This window comes from Takifugu rubripes, chromosome 22 (genome assembly GCF_901000725.2).
Source record: "Takifugu rubripes chromosome 22, fTakRub1.2, whole genome shotgun sequence".
NCBI classification, from domain to species: domain Eukaryota; kingdom Metazoa; phylum Chordata; class Actinopteri; order Tetraodontiformes; family Tetraodontidae; genus Takifugu; species Takifugu rubripes.
This window is the reverse complement of record NC_042306.1, coordinates 12092982-12108300: the sequence shown is the minus strand read 5'-3', so window position 1 is coordinate 12108300 and position 15319 is coordinate 12092982. Positions and strand designations below refer to the sequence as shown.

The window sequence follows — 15319 nt, the reverse complement described above, 5'->3', positions numbered from 1 at the left end:
GAAATCTGAGTGATGTCACAACAGTCAGATTACAAGGCTGCAACCGCGTGAGTGAGGGAAGTGAGGGCAAAGACAACACAAAAGGAAACAAAATCTGCAAACTGTATTTACATTTTCTGTTATAATACAACGATTAAATCCAGGTTGTTTGTGTTTTTTTTTTTTATAGTTCTTGTTCATTTCCTGTACGCAACTACAAATAAAATCAGTTACAAAAGTTCGGAGAAGTACAAAACCTTCGAGGGCTCTCCAACATAGCAAAGATAGAATCGACATTAGTACTTTTGATTGGAACAGAGAGAGAAAAAAAAAAGCAAACAGGCTTAAATGCAGTGTAAAAAGCTCGTCGTCTAAAAACAAAACATTATAAAATACCATTCCACTGTCATAGACATCCGCGTTTTCAAACCCATTAAAGCAAAATCCAAAAGACTCCTTGGTTCCGGTACAAAAACGCCTCCAAACAAAGCCTCTGAAATGTCCCGCAGCAAGATTTTATTATCAAAAATGAGACCTGGAATGCCGTGAAGTTCGCTCCGGATCAGACGGATCGCGTTCCCACCCCAACTGATTGATTCATTCTGTAACATTTTAAACCGCGCGTCCTCGCGTCAGCGTTTTAGACTAAAGTGCAGGAAAAAAACACCTTTTGAAGGACTGTTTTTCATTTAACCTATGACCGTTTAATGGTATTTTATAAAGCAAAGACCGTTTATCATCATGACCCCCGTTAATGTACATTAGGTGTTCCACGAATCCTCAAATAGCAACGAGGAGATCCTCCCCCCGCGTACACAACAGATCTTATATAGAGCTATACGTATATTTGGGTGCAGACGCTGCGTTAAACCAGGTCAGGCGCTTTAACCTCTGCAAACAGCGCCACCTACTGGTGCAGACAGGCTTGGGCGCTCACTCCCCAGAGTGGGTGGGCGTGGGTTCGTGGAAATCAGGACGCCACTGGTGTGTGTGTGTGTGTGTGCGTGTGTGAGAGAGAGCAGCACACGCACCAGACTGGGAGCCGATGTGACCTCCGGGGTTGTTAATTAGCCGATGCGATGCGAGCGTGTTAACGAGGGTGTCGGAGCGGCCGGGACCGGGGCGCCCAGAGATGCGTTGGGATTATAATTCAGCGCTGGAGCCGTTAATTTAAGGAACCGACAGTTCTGCTTGCTGGCTGTTTGCAGAAATGAAGCAACACTGGCCTTGTCACACCCCAGAAGTTGCGCTAAGACCCACAGACGAGCTTCTCCAGTCGTGTCCTAGACTGGTTAATCCTCCGTTCAGATTAGCTTTTAGCATTGAGGATATGTGGTGAATCTGGAAGTGTGCACACCTGAAAAGCCATTTCTGGGGATAAAAGGTCACCCGCCGAGAAACTTCGTCTTAGGTCTAATTAAGAAAAACGTCAAAATCTGTCATGAACTTCTTTGTCTTCTAGACTACGTCACTGCATTTCCTTACCATTAGAGGGCGCCAGAGAGTAAGTGAAGAAATATCCCAGTCTGCTGGTCCCCCCCCCCCACTTCCTGCCTGGAAATATATAAAATCCCAAAAGTTCCAAATTCAAAAACAAACAATGTCCACAGGACAATAAATGCCGACAATATGCACACGCCGGCAGAACCAAACTGTTTCCATCTCGGGTACAAAGATAAAAAGAGAAGTCGAAGGATCCAGCGGTTCTGATTTGTACGAGACGGGTCCAAACACATCTGTACTGTGTGACGACAATGACAGGTTCCCTCCTACGTGTGGCAAAAAGTGTGGTCCTTGCGTGTACCTATGGGGAGGGGCTGTGACGGCGGGCCACGGCCACTGGGGGGCGCTACAGCAGTGTGGTGGACAGGCAGGGGCAGTCAGTCATTTTGGCTATGTACACATTCAGAATCGGTCCATGGCTCCCCAACACACTAGTGTCATTTCCTCAGGTCTAAAACACAAACCTGGAAAAGAGAGAAGAGGGTTTGAAGGAGCCGCTCACGCCGTTCCAGCCCGAACCGGCCCGCGGCGCCACTCACCGATCCGTCTGATGCACTGGCTCCTACTTTGTCCCCTGTCGCGTTCCAACACACCTCGAAGATCCCGCCCGTCCCCCTGTAGCTGTGGACTAAAGCGCCCGTCTGAGGGAGCGCGCGACGCACGTCGGGTTAGAATCTGCCGCTCGTGACGCGCGCGTTTAGTCTGGCGGGAAGAACCAACCTGCGTGTTCCAGATGTGGACGCACTTGTCGAAGGAGCCACTGGCGAGGTGCCTGCCGTCGGGGCTGAAGGCCACGCTGTAGACGGGCTCCTGGTGGCAGGTCAGGGTGTGGATGCACACGCCGCGCTCCACGTCCCACAGACGCACCGTGGAGTCAAACGACGCGCTGCGGAGAGCGGGACGACATCCGAGATTCGTTTTGATCCGATTCCGAGCCGAATCGCGGCGGCAGCAGCGCCGACGCCACCTCACCTGGCCAGCATGAGACTCGCGCTGGGGTTGTTGGTGCCCGGCCCCGTCGGACTCCACTTGATGGTGTAGATCTCTTTACTGTGGGCCTGCAGGTCGTGGACGCACGTGTCCTGCTTCATACTCCAGATCTGGCGCGCACACAAACAGCCAATAGGGGTTCAGCACAAAAGACGTCACAACCTTCCGGTTCTTCCTGGGCGCGTTCTTCTCACCTTCAGCGTCATGTCATCGGAACAGGAGGCCAACAAGCTGCCGGTGGGATCCCACTTGATGGCGTTCACCTCGTTCTGCAAAGTCACCCCCCCCCCCAGGGGCATCAGCAGGGGCGTTTTAGCTGAGGCGGGGCTGAAAACGCGTGCGTGTGGCGCCTTACCGTGTGTCCCTGGAAGGTCTTGACGGGTCTGTCCTGGCCCAGCTTACAAACATGGATGCACATGTCTGTGCTGCAGGAGGCGAACGTGTTATTGCTCTGCCAGTCCACGTCCAGGGCGGGAGCTGTCGGGGGACGGGGACGAAAGCCTCAAGACTGCTGCACGCACTCACATTTCCTTCCTCACATCTCTACTGAAAAGTCTCACCTGAGTGGAACGGAAACTGCTGCTTGGCCTCCCCCGTGTGGGCGTCCCAAATAATGGTAGTCTGCGTCAAAGAAGCAGATTGTTTTTTTTTTAAATCTATAAAATGACAAATTAAAAGTTGCCCTGCGCGGGCAGCGGTGTGTTGAAAAGTGTTCCTCGGTGGCGCCACTAGAGGGCGCTGTTGAGAAGGATGAGCGCCAATGATTCAGATGTTATGGTCTCAACGTGCCAATGATTCAGATGTTATGGTCTCAACGCAATGCAACAACATTTCTACACAAGTCCCCTTTCATTTAGGTCAAAGGTGCCCTTGAACACACCACCACCACCGGCATACCTTGTCTACACCAGCACTGAGGATGAAGTTTCCTTTCTTATTCCACTTAAGTGCAAAGATGGGACCTTTATGTTGGCCCAGAGTACTGGCCAGGTTACCTGCAAGAGAAGGTCTGATGAATACAAGTGAAACACGACGGAACTCTTTAGGAATCAGCTCTAGATACCGTCTTTAGTCCATATTCTGGCAAACCCGTCGTAAGAGCCGGTTGCTAGCAAGGTTCCTTCACTCTGAAAGACAGATTTTCCCTCTCTGGTTATCCTGTCCTGCACACGCTGCTGCGATTAGAAAAACAGCTGAGGAACGCGCGGCCTGGGTCCAAACACTCACATTCCAGTCCAGTGAGGTGACGTCTTTGTTGCTGGGTACGTCCTGGCCCCCCTCTCGTATGCAGTGCCTCAGCACCAGCTGGGTGGATCCACCTGTGCTGTTCTCGCTCAGGTTCCAAATGCGTGCGGTCGAGTCTCCGGACCCGGAAGCCAGGAGGTCGTTGACTGGGTTCCAGGCGCAGATGAAAACCTCGGATTCGTGGCCCCTCAGGACCATGGCTTTGCTCTGAGGGATCTCCACGTCCCTGTCCACCTCCATCATGTCCGAGTGGTGATCTGCACAAAGCGGACGCTAATTAATCGAGCCATCGTGTAGCCCCACCCACATGGTCAACAAGGTCAAAGGTCATGGCTTTAAGACGTTCAAGGCTGCTTCTATGACTCTTCAGTGGTAAACATTTAAAAGCCTTCGGAAATCCCATCTAATCTGATCGTCTGTTTCTCGAATCTGCCCGCCCCTGCACACAACAGGGAGCTAGCTTACTGGCTAAGGCGTGGGATCCATTCTCCTCCCCGTTTGCGGCGCCGTCTCCGTTTTTGGCGCTGCCCTGGGACGCCGTGCTGCTGCCGCTGCTGCTGCTGCTGCTGCCGGTGGCCTGCTGCTGCTGCTGCTGCTGCTGCTGCTGGGCCAGCTTGTCTCGGTAGGCCTGCTGCCTGGTCTGCACCACATCCGGCATCACGGCGTCGATCAGAGACAGCGACTCGATGGGCCGGCCGTCGAATAAGGTCCCGTCCTGGAGAGACAGCGGGCAGACGAACACGCCCGCGCCGTCAATCAAAGCGGGATGAGAGGCGGGACAGGAAGCGGACGCTGAGCTGTCAGCGTAATTAGCAGAGAGGGTTTCGGGAGGCGGCTGACCTCATTGATGCTGACTTCAGCCTCCACGTACTGGAGGCCCTTCTGGATGATGGAGATGAGGGCAGCAGGAGGCACCAGGGCTCCATTGATGTTGGACTGACTGATGTGGCTCTCTATGCCAAAGGTGAAGGCCGAGTGAGAGAAGCCTGGTGGCAACACGGCTCATCAGCACAGCGGGAATACACTTCTACCGGATGACTGGAACTGCAGCAGAACGCTGACATACCCGACTCCTGCAGGTACCTATAAACCAGGAAGTTGACCTCATCGCTGCTTATGCTCATTTTTAGTCCTGGCGATTAAACCATCGGGTCGGCACAGGATAGGAGCCTGTGGAAAGAGTCTGGTTACCGCAGGAATTCCCACCGTTCCCCCCACAGACCCGGGATCAGGCTTCCCAGCACATTAACATTTCACCGGTGGTAAAAGGCGTCGCGGCGTGCAGATAAAAAGAGCCGGCTCACGCGCGGGGGACAGGTCGGCATGTCGCTCTCGCCAAAGAAAACCGAGAAGAGGAAGCGGTAGAGAAGCCTCTCACCTTGCCTGACCTACACCCGGCAGGTTCAGGAGGGAAAAGGCTGTGATCTGCCATTTTAGAGACAACGGCGCTTCTTTCCTCTCTACTTCAGAAGCTTTAGTGTTCCAGGCTTCAGGCGGAGAACCACTTTCCATTCATTAACCTACAACTGGAAATAATTACCGGGTCTTTCCTCGAAGCGGGACGAAATTCCGGGGCCGTAAATACCTGCGATCGATGCCCTGAAACCTCAGCGAAAACACCTCCCGCTGTGTTTACATTCGAGCGCTATATTTATTCACGCAGAAGCCTCGCTGTTTAAATTAGAGTGTGGAAATAAACATGAGGTCTGGACGGGGGATAGACGCTCTACTGTCTCAACGAGAACCAACATGTGTCCTGGCAAATCTGAGGCTGGACGACCGACTCCAGCAGCCAAGAACCTCCCGTTCCTCAGATACGCCTTCATTACAGAGTGGAGCCCGCTGAGTCAGCACGACCACGCCGCCCCGCTCCTTTTCCGAGGACATTGTTTTTAGCGAGTTCTATACGTTACCCATGTGACAGGAGCTCTTCAGATGTGCACCATCGTGGCTCGCAGCGAGAACCCGCAGCCTCTGTGACAGAAATAAAGAGGAATGTTCAGTCTCCAGCCGAGCCGCGGCAGCACAGTAGGATTCAGCCCCAACTCGAAATGTTCGCTTCCCTCCGACTTCCTACATATATCAGCATCTCCGGGCGTTTGTGGGATTTATCGTCGCTGTTCCCGAGATTTTAAAAAGAAAAAAAAAAGAGTCACAGCTTTTTGTTCCCTGCGCAGGAGCAGGTGAGCGTATGGATATTTTTAGCCCCCATATAAGCTGACAAATGTCTTTTTTATGCTATTTACAGGTAAATAAATGTGATATTTACTATGGGGATTGCGACGTAGCCACCGGAAAAGTTGCAGAAGCCGCGCGACGCTGGCAGGGATCTCCTAAATCCACGCCGATCCATCCGATTACCTCGTGAATATTCCCAGTAGTTTCCCCAGAGACCCAGTGTAGCCGTGTGGCTTTAAGCAGCGGCTGAACTGTCGTGGGACCGACGTGGAGCCCGTGGCTGCAGCCCGGCAGCTGCGATCGGGCCCGGTGACCACAGCCAGTTTCTGCCTCCATATCTGATCCCCTCCCAGCTACAATAAAGCAAAGAGCTCCGCGATTTAACTCAAGCTCAACACTGCAGGTTCAAGAACCCCGGGGGCAAATAGATCCGAGGTGTTGCAATGTTTCCTTTTGTTAAAAGTGACTTCTGCAGAGCCGTGGCAACCACTAGGTACATAAAGCCCAACTGCAATATTAACCGTGTAGACGCTTCTAAGGGTCATCTTGTGGACGCTGGGGCAAATTAATTCAGCTGGGTTCTGCAGCACTGTGGCACGGAGCGGGCGAAAGGCAGCCAGAGGAAGGAGCGTGGACAGAAGGGGCGTCTCCTGACCAAGGCAGAAACTGGGTCAGCAATGTAAAAAGTCAAGCGCACGGCCAGAGCATGTGTTACACACATTAGCGTCACCTACAGCCCCGGTGATTCAGAACGCACATTATTCCCCCCGCCTTAAAATGCAAAGCGTGCATGTGTGATTTCTGCAGCCTGGAACCTCAGCCAGCGATCCAACTCCAACACCTGTTTGCCACACTGGGAATTCTGGCTTTCCCTATCGGTCCTGGGCGTTTCTGCTGCTCCTCGTTTCACTTAAATTATGTCACCGTGCTAATCTGTTGGTAACTAGCACGATATCCTGGCAAGCTCCATTCGGAAGTAAAAGCATCCGCCCCACACACACACACTAGTGACCGAATGGGAGTGTGTTCCAGTGTGTGTGTGTGTGTGTAAAGCAACATGCCGGATGGGGCACATAACCGGGAGTAGCCCCAGTTTACGAGGCTGAAACTCCGAAAGGCCCATTGCGAATATAGACCAGATCCAATCAACACCAGCAACGTCCTATAGATTATCTCTTAAATGTAGCAATATTTACTATTCCGAGATAACGCATAACTACTGATATGGATTGTCCACGTCATGGGTCATGTCAACTTAAATGGGGGAGTGTGCCGAAATATGGCAGATTTGGTGTTGCAGTACTTATTTACATGTCCGAAAAGTGAGCTATTTTGACGGTGTGCTGTGTTCAGCCGGTGTTGTAATTAGCAGGATAATGTTAGCTTACTGGCTAAAAGGCGAGTTCACGTTAGTTTTGCCTTTGCGGTGACTACACATGCCAGGAGGCAGGAAATGTCTTTATTCTACTTCGGCTCGGGCACGTCGCCAAAAAGTTCATAAGCTAGCATTAAAATTGCGTACATCGGTGTTCTTCTAAGCAGTTTATAAGAGTGAATGTAAAGGCATATCGCCCGCTTATTTGATATAGTACGAGGCGGTCCGCTGCGAGCTTGTTAAACCCCGCTAACATGCTAGCTACCTAGGTGGCTAACGGTAGCACGCTAAGCTAATGACAGTGTTGCTATAATTTCGTACCTACTTGGACAAAACCTCCCGAATGACGATCCCTTCCGCGGCACTCGAGTTCAAATCAGACCATCTTATCTGTTTTAAAAAAGACTAAACGAATGGCCGATTTCGCACATAAATTGAGTATCATTGCGTTATAAATTTTAAACTAAAGCCAGGCGCTAAGAAGCCAGCAACGGCTTCAGACGTTCGACAGTGCTGTGTGACCCGCCAGGCGAAAGTGAGCTGACTGTAAGTACTGTTGTTTCAAGCCGCCAGCTCAATGTAACGATTACCTCGTGACGGCGGCGACTCACATCTTGATTTCGGCGATAGGAAGCCCAGATTAGAAGCATCTACTCGAACGGGTCCCTTTAAACCCACGCAGCAAAGCTAACACCGTGCCGCCAGCCAACTGTCCACTAACCTATTTTCCCAAAGGAAACAAACAACTCCTCGTGGTTCGGGAGCGCAGACGGGCCGTCCTTGAGCGGCGATCCAGCGAACGGGTCGACGGATTTCACGTTAAAAGCGGGCCTCGCTGCGGCGCTGCAACCGACCAATGAAAAGGGACGGAGGGAAAAAAACGCAGAGGCGTAGGAAGTTTGTCCCGCGGCCAAGCAGCCGTCATAACAACTGGGTCCTCTCCCATCCCCCACAGCAGCTCATTTTCGCCTGCGCGGTCAGACGGGGCCGTGGATTAGCGAGGCCCCGCCCCCTCATCGGCCCCGCCCCCTCCCCAGCCCAGTCATTCAGACGGGGGAAGTCAACAACAAGCTTACGTCATCAGCGCGATCGGGTTTATGCACAATTCCTGCCTTTATGCATAATCCATACAATGTTTACCGCTCCAATAGCCGAGGCGAGGATGATAAGAAGATTCACGTTGAACCTATTACATGTCAAAGGCATGCAATGAGAATCAGGCCTAATTAAAAGGCTGCTCTGCTCCGCCTGGTGATGATGACACTTTATGAAATGCTGACGTTTTGCACCGTATAAACAGCAGCCACAAGTAGTCCTTTGTGGGGAGGAGGGGGGGGGGGTGGTATTTGTGTACAGGAAAACGTTGGCCTAATTGTCTCTAGTGGGAGTACACGTGCACTTAAAACGTGGCTTAATTATTTGTCCACACACACAGGAAATCCAAAGAGCAACTACTAATGCTGGCGATTTGATAAATAAGGTGGGAGGAGATGAGCTATTGAGAAGGGGCCAGGTTCATACTGCTGCATGTGTCTATAAAGGTGCTCGTGTAGTTTGATGAAGCTGCTGCTGCAGGCTGTAAACTACTGCATTTCAGCGGTTTGATCCCCCCCAACTCAATAATCCCAGTCTTTATCTGCTCCTTTGTCAGCAAGCTTACAATGCACCCGAGACCTCCCCGTCTGATATCATACATTTGCCGCCGGTTGTTATCTGCCAATGGGCTTTTGATGCCACCTGTAAAAACATGCAGAGGAGGTCTGGGTCCTGCTCCGGCTTGTCCCCGCACGGGTGATTTCCCCGATCTGCACCGCCTGTTTCTCCTCGAGCCAGAAGAACAGAAGCAGAAACATGCGCTCCATCACTCCCACTGCACCGTGTTTTGCCTGCCAATGAAGAAATGTGAAGCAAATTCCTGGTCTTCAGTGCCAATTTTTACACAAGATGCGGTTCACACAATGGGCCGATATTGTGAATTGGCCCACCTCTTCCTTTGGGATCACTCAAACGCACTATACCTTAAAATGGAAAGTGGTACTATAAAGGACGTCTCCTCTGTGGGGGTGGGGGACTAGAATCTGCAGATGAAGGTTCCTGCAGACCTGAGAACGGTGCTGATGCTGGTGAATCTCTGCTGGACCTGTTGGCGTTGTGTAATTGCTTGGATACAGCCACAGAAAAGGGGGCACAGGCCGTCGTCAGTCGCCGTAGCAACACGACTGCCGCATCTCCAAATGTTTGTGTGCATTTTGGTGCATCGAGTAGCGAAGCTTAAGAAAGAACAAGGAATGAAAGCCTGCATCCGAGGCGAGGGCTACCGCCTGGGATCACCACGGCAACGGCGTAAAGATGCAAGCCGTGACTAAAAATACCACGGGATCTTTTTTTAAAGCAAACATTTGACAAATGAGTGATCTTATCTGTGGAAAAATACGCCCAGAGAAAAGAAACGCTAGAAATCTCCGTCGCGGCTACAGTTGGTGTAAATATTAGCATTTTATTAAGAAGGAGGTCAGTTTTATATAAGGGCTGAGCAATCACAGTTCAAATATTTCCCCCATTAAAACCATTAAAATGAGATTCGTAGATTCTCTCCACTGCAGCGTGTTAATGCATGTGTGTGTGCGTGTGTGTGTGTGCGTGTCTGCAGGACAATTAGGAGTTGAACTTGACCTGCTGTTACTCGTTTGTGCATCATTAACACGATTATATCGGCAAGAGAGTGAGCCGCAGAAAAAAGGAGCCAGAGAGGAGACTGCAGCGGCCTCACTGCCTGCTCAGCATGAGCTATTTTTAGATCCCAAGAAATAAAGAAGCGGAATCGTCTTTCATCCCCCCCCCCACCACCACCGAAACAGTTTTTCACCTCCAAAGGTGGCAGTTGAAGAAAGACGCTATTTTCCTGGCTATGTTTAGGCACAACTCTTTAAAAAAAGGAAGCAGTTCCACCTGTCACTGTCCCCTTTTGCTGTGTTTAAAACAGGGCCGCCGTGATTTGGCCACGGGGCCGAGCTGGAGGGAGCCCGTCTGGGAGGCTCAGCATCCGTACAGAGCCCACCGACCCGTCTCTGCCCTATTCCAAACTGTCTGATGGGTCACAGCGGGACAGCTGGTGGGATTTTATCTTGCCAGTTGTAAGAGGCTACAGTTTGAGTCGAGGACGTTCTAGTGCGGGGAAGCGTCAGGCGGGGGCGCCTCTTCCCATCCGAACCCGTGATTCTACCCCACCGGTGCGATCTGATCTGTATCGTCCCCTCAGACAATTCCCCGCTTGTTCCCCGCCAGTTTGTGAGAGCGCAGAGACACCTTGTGGCAGGACGCGGCGGCCTGCGGAGACGCCTCTGGGGCCGCCCGGCGTCACCTGCTGGGCCAGAGGCCCCGGCAAACATAGCAACAGGCCCACGGTGGAGCCAGTTATTTGGGGGCCCGGCACGGATGCATTGTCCCACTCGTGTTAAGAATGACGGGAATGTTCGGGGAACTCGTATTACAAACACGGGCCTGCATGACATGGGAGGCATTCTGAGTTTAAATAAGAGGGGGCCAGCTGCTGTTCCCGGGAGCCCAGACCATAATGGAGAGCCACTGGTGACAGTTGTAGTTCTTAACCAAGTCGGGATTATCAGAGCGACAAGAGGTAAGACTTCACAAATTGTGTGTATTAGCGGCCAGGACGCTCCGGTGACACGGCGGCAGCGGCCTCTTCTTTCCAGGAAGGGCAAAGGTCATGTGACTCGATCCAGTCATAGCACAGATCACCGCATTTGCAGCGATCGAGACGGGATTTGCGGTTCGGTTGTCACGTTCAGGTCGCCCGGGATCGCTTTAACCAGCGGCGCCTGGCTCGCCGTCAATGATTCGGTGGCTTTTAGGGCTGCGAGCCTCCCAACCGGGTTTGCTGCGGGCGGTGGCGGCGCGCTTCAGAAGCTTTGAACCCGCGTGGACCCACGTGACTGCCGGACACCTGACGGAGATGAAAGCGCTCACCCAAAGGACGGAGCGTGCAGACATTCTGCATGAGTGAGAGTGTTGATGGCAGGCCAGGACTGTGGACGACGTCCTGCAGGAAAGCACGCGGGGAACCTTTGATCTGTCCTTTTGTCGTCGTGACACGCATAAACATAAACACCTGTTTATTTTGGGACGTCTGTGAGGGGAAGAGCTGCAGGATGCAGCCTCCCGCGAGCACCTTTTCTCCAAATTAAAGACAAAAAAACCTCCGCTGTGACCCAAAATGGCAGCGAAATAGACAGAATTTCACCTCTTGAGGACACAATAAAAGTAAATAGGCTTTTGTTACGCAGAATTCTTCTTTTAAATAAACATTTAGTGCTCCGGGCTCCAAAGAAGTGTTAGAAAAAGCAGAGGTTTGACCTTTTTTGACCCGAAATAACCATTAAACATGGCCCTCCGCCACAGTGTGGCCTCATAAATGTGTGTGTGATAGTTTGAAAGAAGCTGATCCGGTTCATCATTCATCCAGGGACATTTTTAGCCTCTCAAGTTGGGCAAGAAGCAGCTGAACGAAACACAAACCTCTGACACACCCGTGAAGGCAACCGGTCCGGTCCAGACAGATTGTTTAATCCACCAATTAGAAAAATCTGCGGTAAGTATTGAAATCTGGAGTCAGTTTATGGTCCATTGTCCGAGTGTCGGGGGTGAAAATGAACATTTCGGTGCATTTGGAAGCTTTTTTCTGTTTCAGTCATTCGAACACAAGGTGATTCAGGTGGATGTTATTTCACGGATGATGCTTTCTTCCCATTTGTGGCCACTGGAGTTCCAGCCAGAGCTAAAACGCGCGTTCTTTAAAAAGCTGTAGCTTTCACGACAACAGCAGAAGAGCCCACAAATCCACATAAACGTCACTCTTCGCTGCTCGGGCGTGAAAACAAGCGGTGCGGTTTCCAAGAAAACAAACGCTACTTCCTTCATTTTTCTTCTGTCACGCCGATGCTGCAACATTCCTCCCCAGGCAGCTGGGAAAGTGAGACAATGAGGAAATTACTCATCTGAGAGGAACTTGTTGGCTGCCCCTCCATTGTGCTGTGCTGACGTTGTCGTCCCCCGCTAACCGAAACCAGCCGGCCTCTGACTCTGTCGTGGAAGAGCCCTGGAGATGATCAGTTGTTGATTAGTCATTGTCGTGGAGAAAATACACACAACAGCACACACACAGCATTTAGCGCTAGCTAATAAATGCACCAAAACATCTATAAACAGTGCAGCAGCTTCACGATAGGAGGCCCTGGTTGCTGCCTGACCTGCACATACACGTTTCCACGAGCATCTCTCACCTTTGACAGCTAACCCCCCCTATCGCGGCTAATGCTACGCTAAAGCCGCTGAATGCTGTGTTTTGGCCCAGGGTCCAGCAGAGGGAACACACTTGCTAGGAGCCAATGACTTTGTGTTGACAGCAGAAGCGTCGAGGACGCAGCAGGTTGGTTTTACAAACGCGCCTCATCAGCATTGACACCTCTCATCCGTGACTATCTGTCATCTCGTGTACCCTTGGTAGCGTTTCGGTGTGTTTAAATAGCCGTGTTTACCTGTGAGACCTCTATAACGCCGGTGCCTCCTGTCCCAGAGCACCAGAATGTCCAGATAAAGAGAAACTGTAGGGTTGCAGGGTTAAAGGGTAACACTTTTTATCTCCTGGTTGTATTTGTGTGAGCTCTGAAAGCCAAACCATGCACCAGAGGTACAGTATGATTTGGCATTTTTTGCGAATTGACTTTCCAAACTTTCCAAACGTGCTCTCCCGCTTCCCCGTTAACCTGGCTACATTTCCCAGGTCTCTCCAGCGATCGCTCCGTTCCCCTTCGAGTACGGGAGGACGCGGATCATCGGGAAGAATGTTCTTTGTGGCAGGAGCCAAAAACACGGCAGGCTCCGGTGGAGGGAGTGAAAGGAGGTAAAGGGGTTTAAATCAGGCCTGGGAGGGGGAGGGGGGGCATCTGTGGGTCGATCAGGTGGGAAATGTAGGAAAAATAAACAATGGCTCCTTTTCCCCCCACGGCATCAAGGTCAATCTACCAGAAGTTCCGCGAGGTGGACCTATTGGATAAGAAGAAAACGGTGACTGCTCTGAAGCCGGGTGAAGACCGGGCCATCCTCCTGGGGCTGGGAATGATCCTCTCCTCCGTCATGCTCTACTTTGTCCTGGGAATCACGATCCTGCGCTCCTACGCCGAGAGGTACGGGCCCGGCGCGAGCTCCTCCAGGAGCTGCAGCCAGACGCCGGCCACGGAGCTCCTTTAGTGCCTTTGCGTCCTTAAACAGGTTCTCTTTCAAAATGTCCACACAGCGTGTGGACGGAGGAGGGCGTGTGCGTCGTGCTCAACGCCACGGTCACGGCGGACGTGAACTGCTCCTACAGCTGCGGCTCCGACTGCTGGAGAGTCTCCAAGTACCCCTGCCTGCAGGTCTACGTGAGCCTGAACAACACGGGCCGAGTCAGCCGCTTGTCCCACAACGAGGAGACGCAGGACAGCAGCTCCGAAGTAAGTACGGGGGTGGGGGGGGTGGGGGGGAGGATCGCTGAACCGGCTCAAATGTTGACAGTGGATGTTGACCAACTCCATATTTGGAGATTGTCGTGCAGCTGTATTTGCTTTTCCCTTGCTGTCAAGTACAGCTAGAGGTGATGTTTAGAGAGTGTCTATAACTGAGGGAGAGTCACCCTGATGACTAAAACTAGCGGGATTAAGGATTGAGCTGTTCCGACCGGGATTACGCTACAATATTGGAGCGCAGACACACAGGAAACCCACCTATATGCACTTCCTGTCCTCGCAGTGCTTCTACGTGCCCCGGTGCCAGAAGGACAGCGCAGCCATGCACGTGGTGATCATGAACATCTCAGAGCGCCTGAAGGTCAACACGCAGGTCACCTGCTACTACGACCCCAGCGAGCAGCAGGAGACGGTCCTCCTGACCCGCCTGTACGACCACGGCGTGCTCTTCCACTCGCTGCTGTGGCCCTCCTGCATGCTGGCGGGGGGGGCCCTCATCATCATGATGGTGAAGCTCACGCAGTATCTCTCCAGGCTGTGCGAGGAGATTAACAAGATTAAGAGGTGAACGCGGGGCGGAGGGTGGCCCGGCCATGGACACGGGGCGGGTTCTGCTGCTTCAGCTGAGACGTTCGGAACGGCTGAAACGTTCCGCCAAAAGCCAGCGGGACTCAGCCGTTGACAGGAAGTGGCTGCACCACCCCTGGTGGTGGGCTGCAATAAAGGAATGAGCCCAATGATGTGTGTCGGTTCGGTCGAAATGACTCAGACTTTTCCTGAATCCCAGTCTGTTTTCCTCAAAACCATCTGTTTGGTCTTCGCCGCCCCGCGGGGAGGTTAAACTCCCTTCACGAGGCATTTCTGTGCGGAACATTGAGTCACGCGTGGGTTTTCTCTGGACGCGCTCATCTCCTCCCACATTCCACAGACTCACTACAAAACTTCCCCTCCTTGTGAGTATTTCGCTCAATGGCGGGTGTCCCCACGCTGCACGGTGACCCGTCCACGCCGGCCTTTTGCCCAGTGACCACTGGCACCGACACCAGCGCCTCCGGTGACCTGGAATAAGGTGACCCCCCCAACAGGGGAGACAGGAAGCATCTATGGATGGGGGCCACAACCCCGTGATAAACAACCACCGTTAGCAAAGTCGAGACTGACCCATGAATAAAACTCAATGTGATTCTGGGAGTTTTGCTTGTGACGTCAGACCCACGCAAACACACGCAGATGAAGAGGACTGCCCGCATCAATATCAGCCAATATCCATCAAAATGACAAGAACAAAACAAAATGGTGCTATAAATAAAATGAACAACACGTGTCGCAGTAAATTTCCACCATAATGAGCTTCCTGAAGAGTTTTGGCTCCGCTTGACAGAGCAATAAATTACAGCCACGTGCTGCTGGGAGTTATTTCGTGTCATTTCGCCTAAAACGGAGAAAGTCCGTGTTTCCTGTAAAACACACACACACAACTGCATTCCTGTGTGTGTGTGTGTGTCGGAGGGCGGTCTACGATGATGGG

The 15319-nt window shown here is 52.0% G+C and overlaps 2 protein-coding genes across 7 annotated transcripts; one reads left to right on the top strand and one right to left on the bottom strand.

Moving 5' to 3' along the window:
• Positions 1 to 88: 88 nt before the first annotated feature.
• tbl1xr1b (TBL1X/Y related 1b) lies at positions 89 to 8231 on the bottom strand. Of its 5 annotated transcripts, none has more exons than XM_011616620.2 (15): positions 7992 to 8231; positions 5631 to 5691; positions 4784 to 4887; positions 4558 to 4703; positions 4183 to 4432; positions 3700 to 3974; positions 3536 to 3599; positions 3370 to 3467; positions 3033 to 3093; positions 2828 to 2949; positions 2667 to 2741; positions 2455 to 2582; positions 2203 to 2368; positions 2022 to 2123; positions 89 to 1946 (listed from the first exon to the last, which is right to left on the bottom strand). In XM_011616620.2, the coding sequence occupies exons 3-15, from the start codon at positions 4839 to 4841 to the stop codon at positions 1920 to 1922; spliced, it is 1572 nt and encodes a 523-aa protein (XP_011614922.1). In that variant the 5' UTR covers positions 4842 to 4887; positions 5631 to 5691; positions 7992 to 8231; the 3' UTR covers positions 89 to 1919. The 5 variants fall into 5 exon arrangements, with proteins under 5 accessions (XP_011614922.1, XP_011614923.1, XP_029687272.1 ...); XM_011616621.2 differs by having other exon boundaries at positions 7861 to 7998; XM_029831412.1 differs by lacking the exon at positions 7992 to 8231 and adding an exon at positions 7882 to 7944.
• A 1909-nt stretch (positions 8232 to 10140) lies between these two features.
• On the top strand, positions 10141 to 15207 carry kcnmb2a (potassium large conductance calcium-activated channel, subfamily M, beta member 2a). Of its 2 annotated transcripts, none has more exons than XM_029830833.1 (5): positions 10141 to 10907; positions 13071 to 13190; positions 13303 to 13473; positions 13584 to 13779; positions 14075 to 15207. In XM_029830833.1, the coding sequence occupies exons 2-5, from the start codon at positions 13132 to 13134 to the stop codon at positions 14357 to 14359; spliced, it is 711 nt and encodes a 236-aa protein (XP_029686693.1). In that variant the 5' UTR covers positions 10141 to 10907; positions 13071 to 13131; the 3' UTR covers positions 14360 to 15207. The 2 variants fall into 2 exon arrangements, with proteins under 2 accessions (XP_029686693.1, XP_003975840.2); XM_003975791.3 differs by having other exon boundaries at positions 10141 to 11879.
• Positions 15208 to 15319: the final 112 nt, after the last annotated feature.

Excerpts from the sequence above, each read along its gene's own strand:
- tbl1xr1b (XM_011616620.2), bottom strand. The coding sequence starts at position 4,841 with ATGAGCATAAGCAGCGATGAGGTCAACTTCCTGGTTTATAGGTACCTG. Across the intron at positions 2,950-3,032 it reads GCAGTTTCCGTTCCACTCAG|CTCCCGCCCTGGACGTGGAC; the intron begins GTGAGACTTTTC and ends GTCCCCCGACAG. Across the intron at positions 2,124-2,202 it reads TCCACATCTGGAACACGCAG|ACGGGCGCTTTAGTCCACAG; the intron begins GTTGGTTCTTCC and ends GCGCTCCCTCAG.
- kcnmb2a (XM_029830833.1), top strand. The coding sequence starts at position 13,132 with ATGTTCTTTGTGGCAGGAGCCAAAAACACGGCAGGCTCCGGTGGAGGG. Across the intron at positions 13,191-13,302 it reads GGTGGAGGGAGTGAAAGGAG|GTCAATCTACCAGAAGTTCC; the intron begins GTAAAGGGGTTT and ends CACGGCATCAAG. Across the intron at positions 13,780-14,074 it reads CGCAGGACAGCAGCTCCGAA|TGCTTCTACGTGCCCCGGTG; the intron begins GTAAGTACGGGG and ends CTGTCCTCGCAG.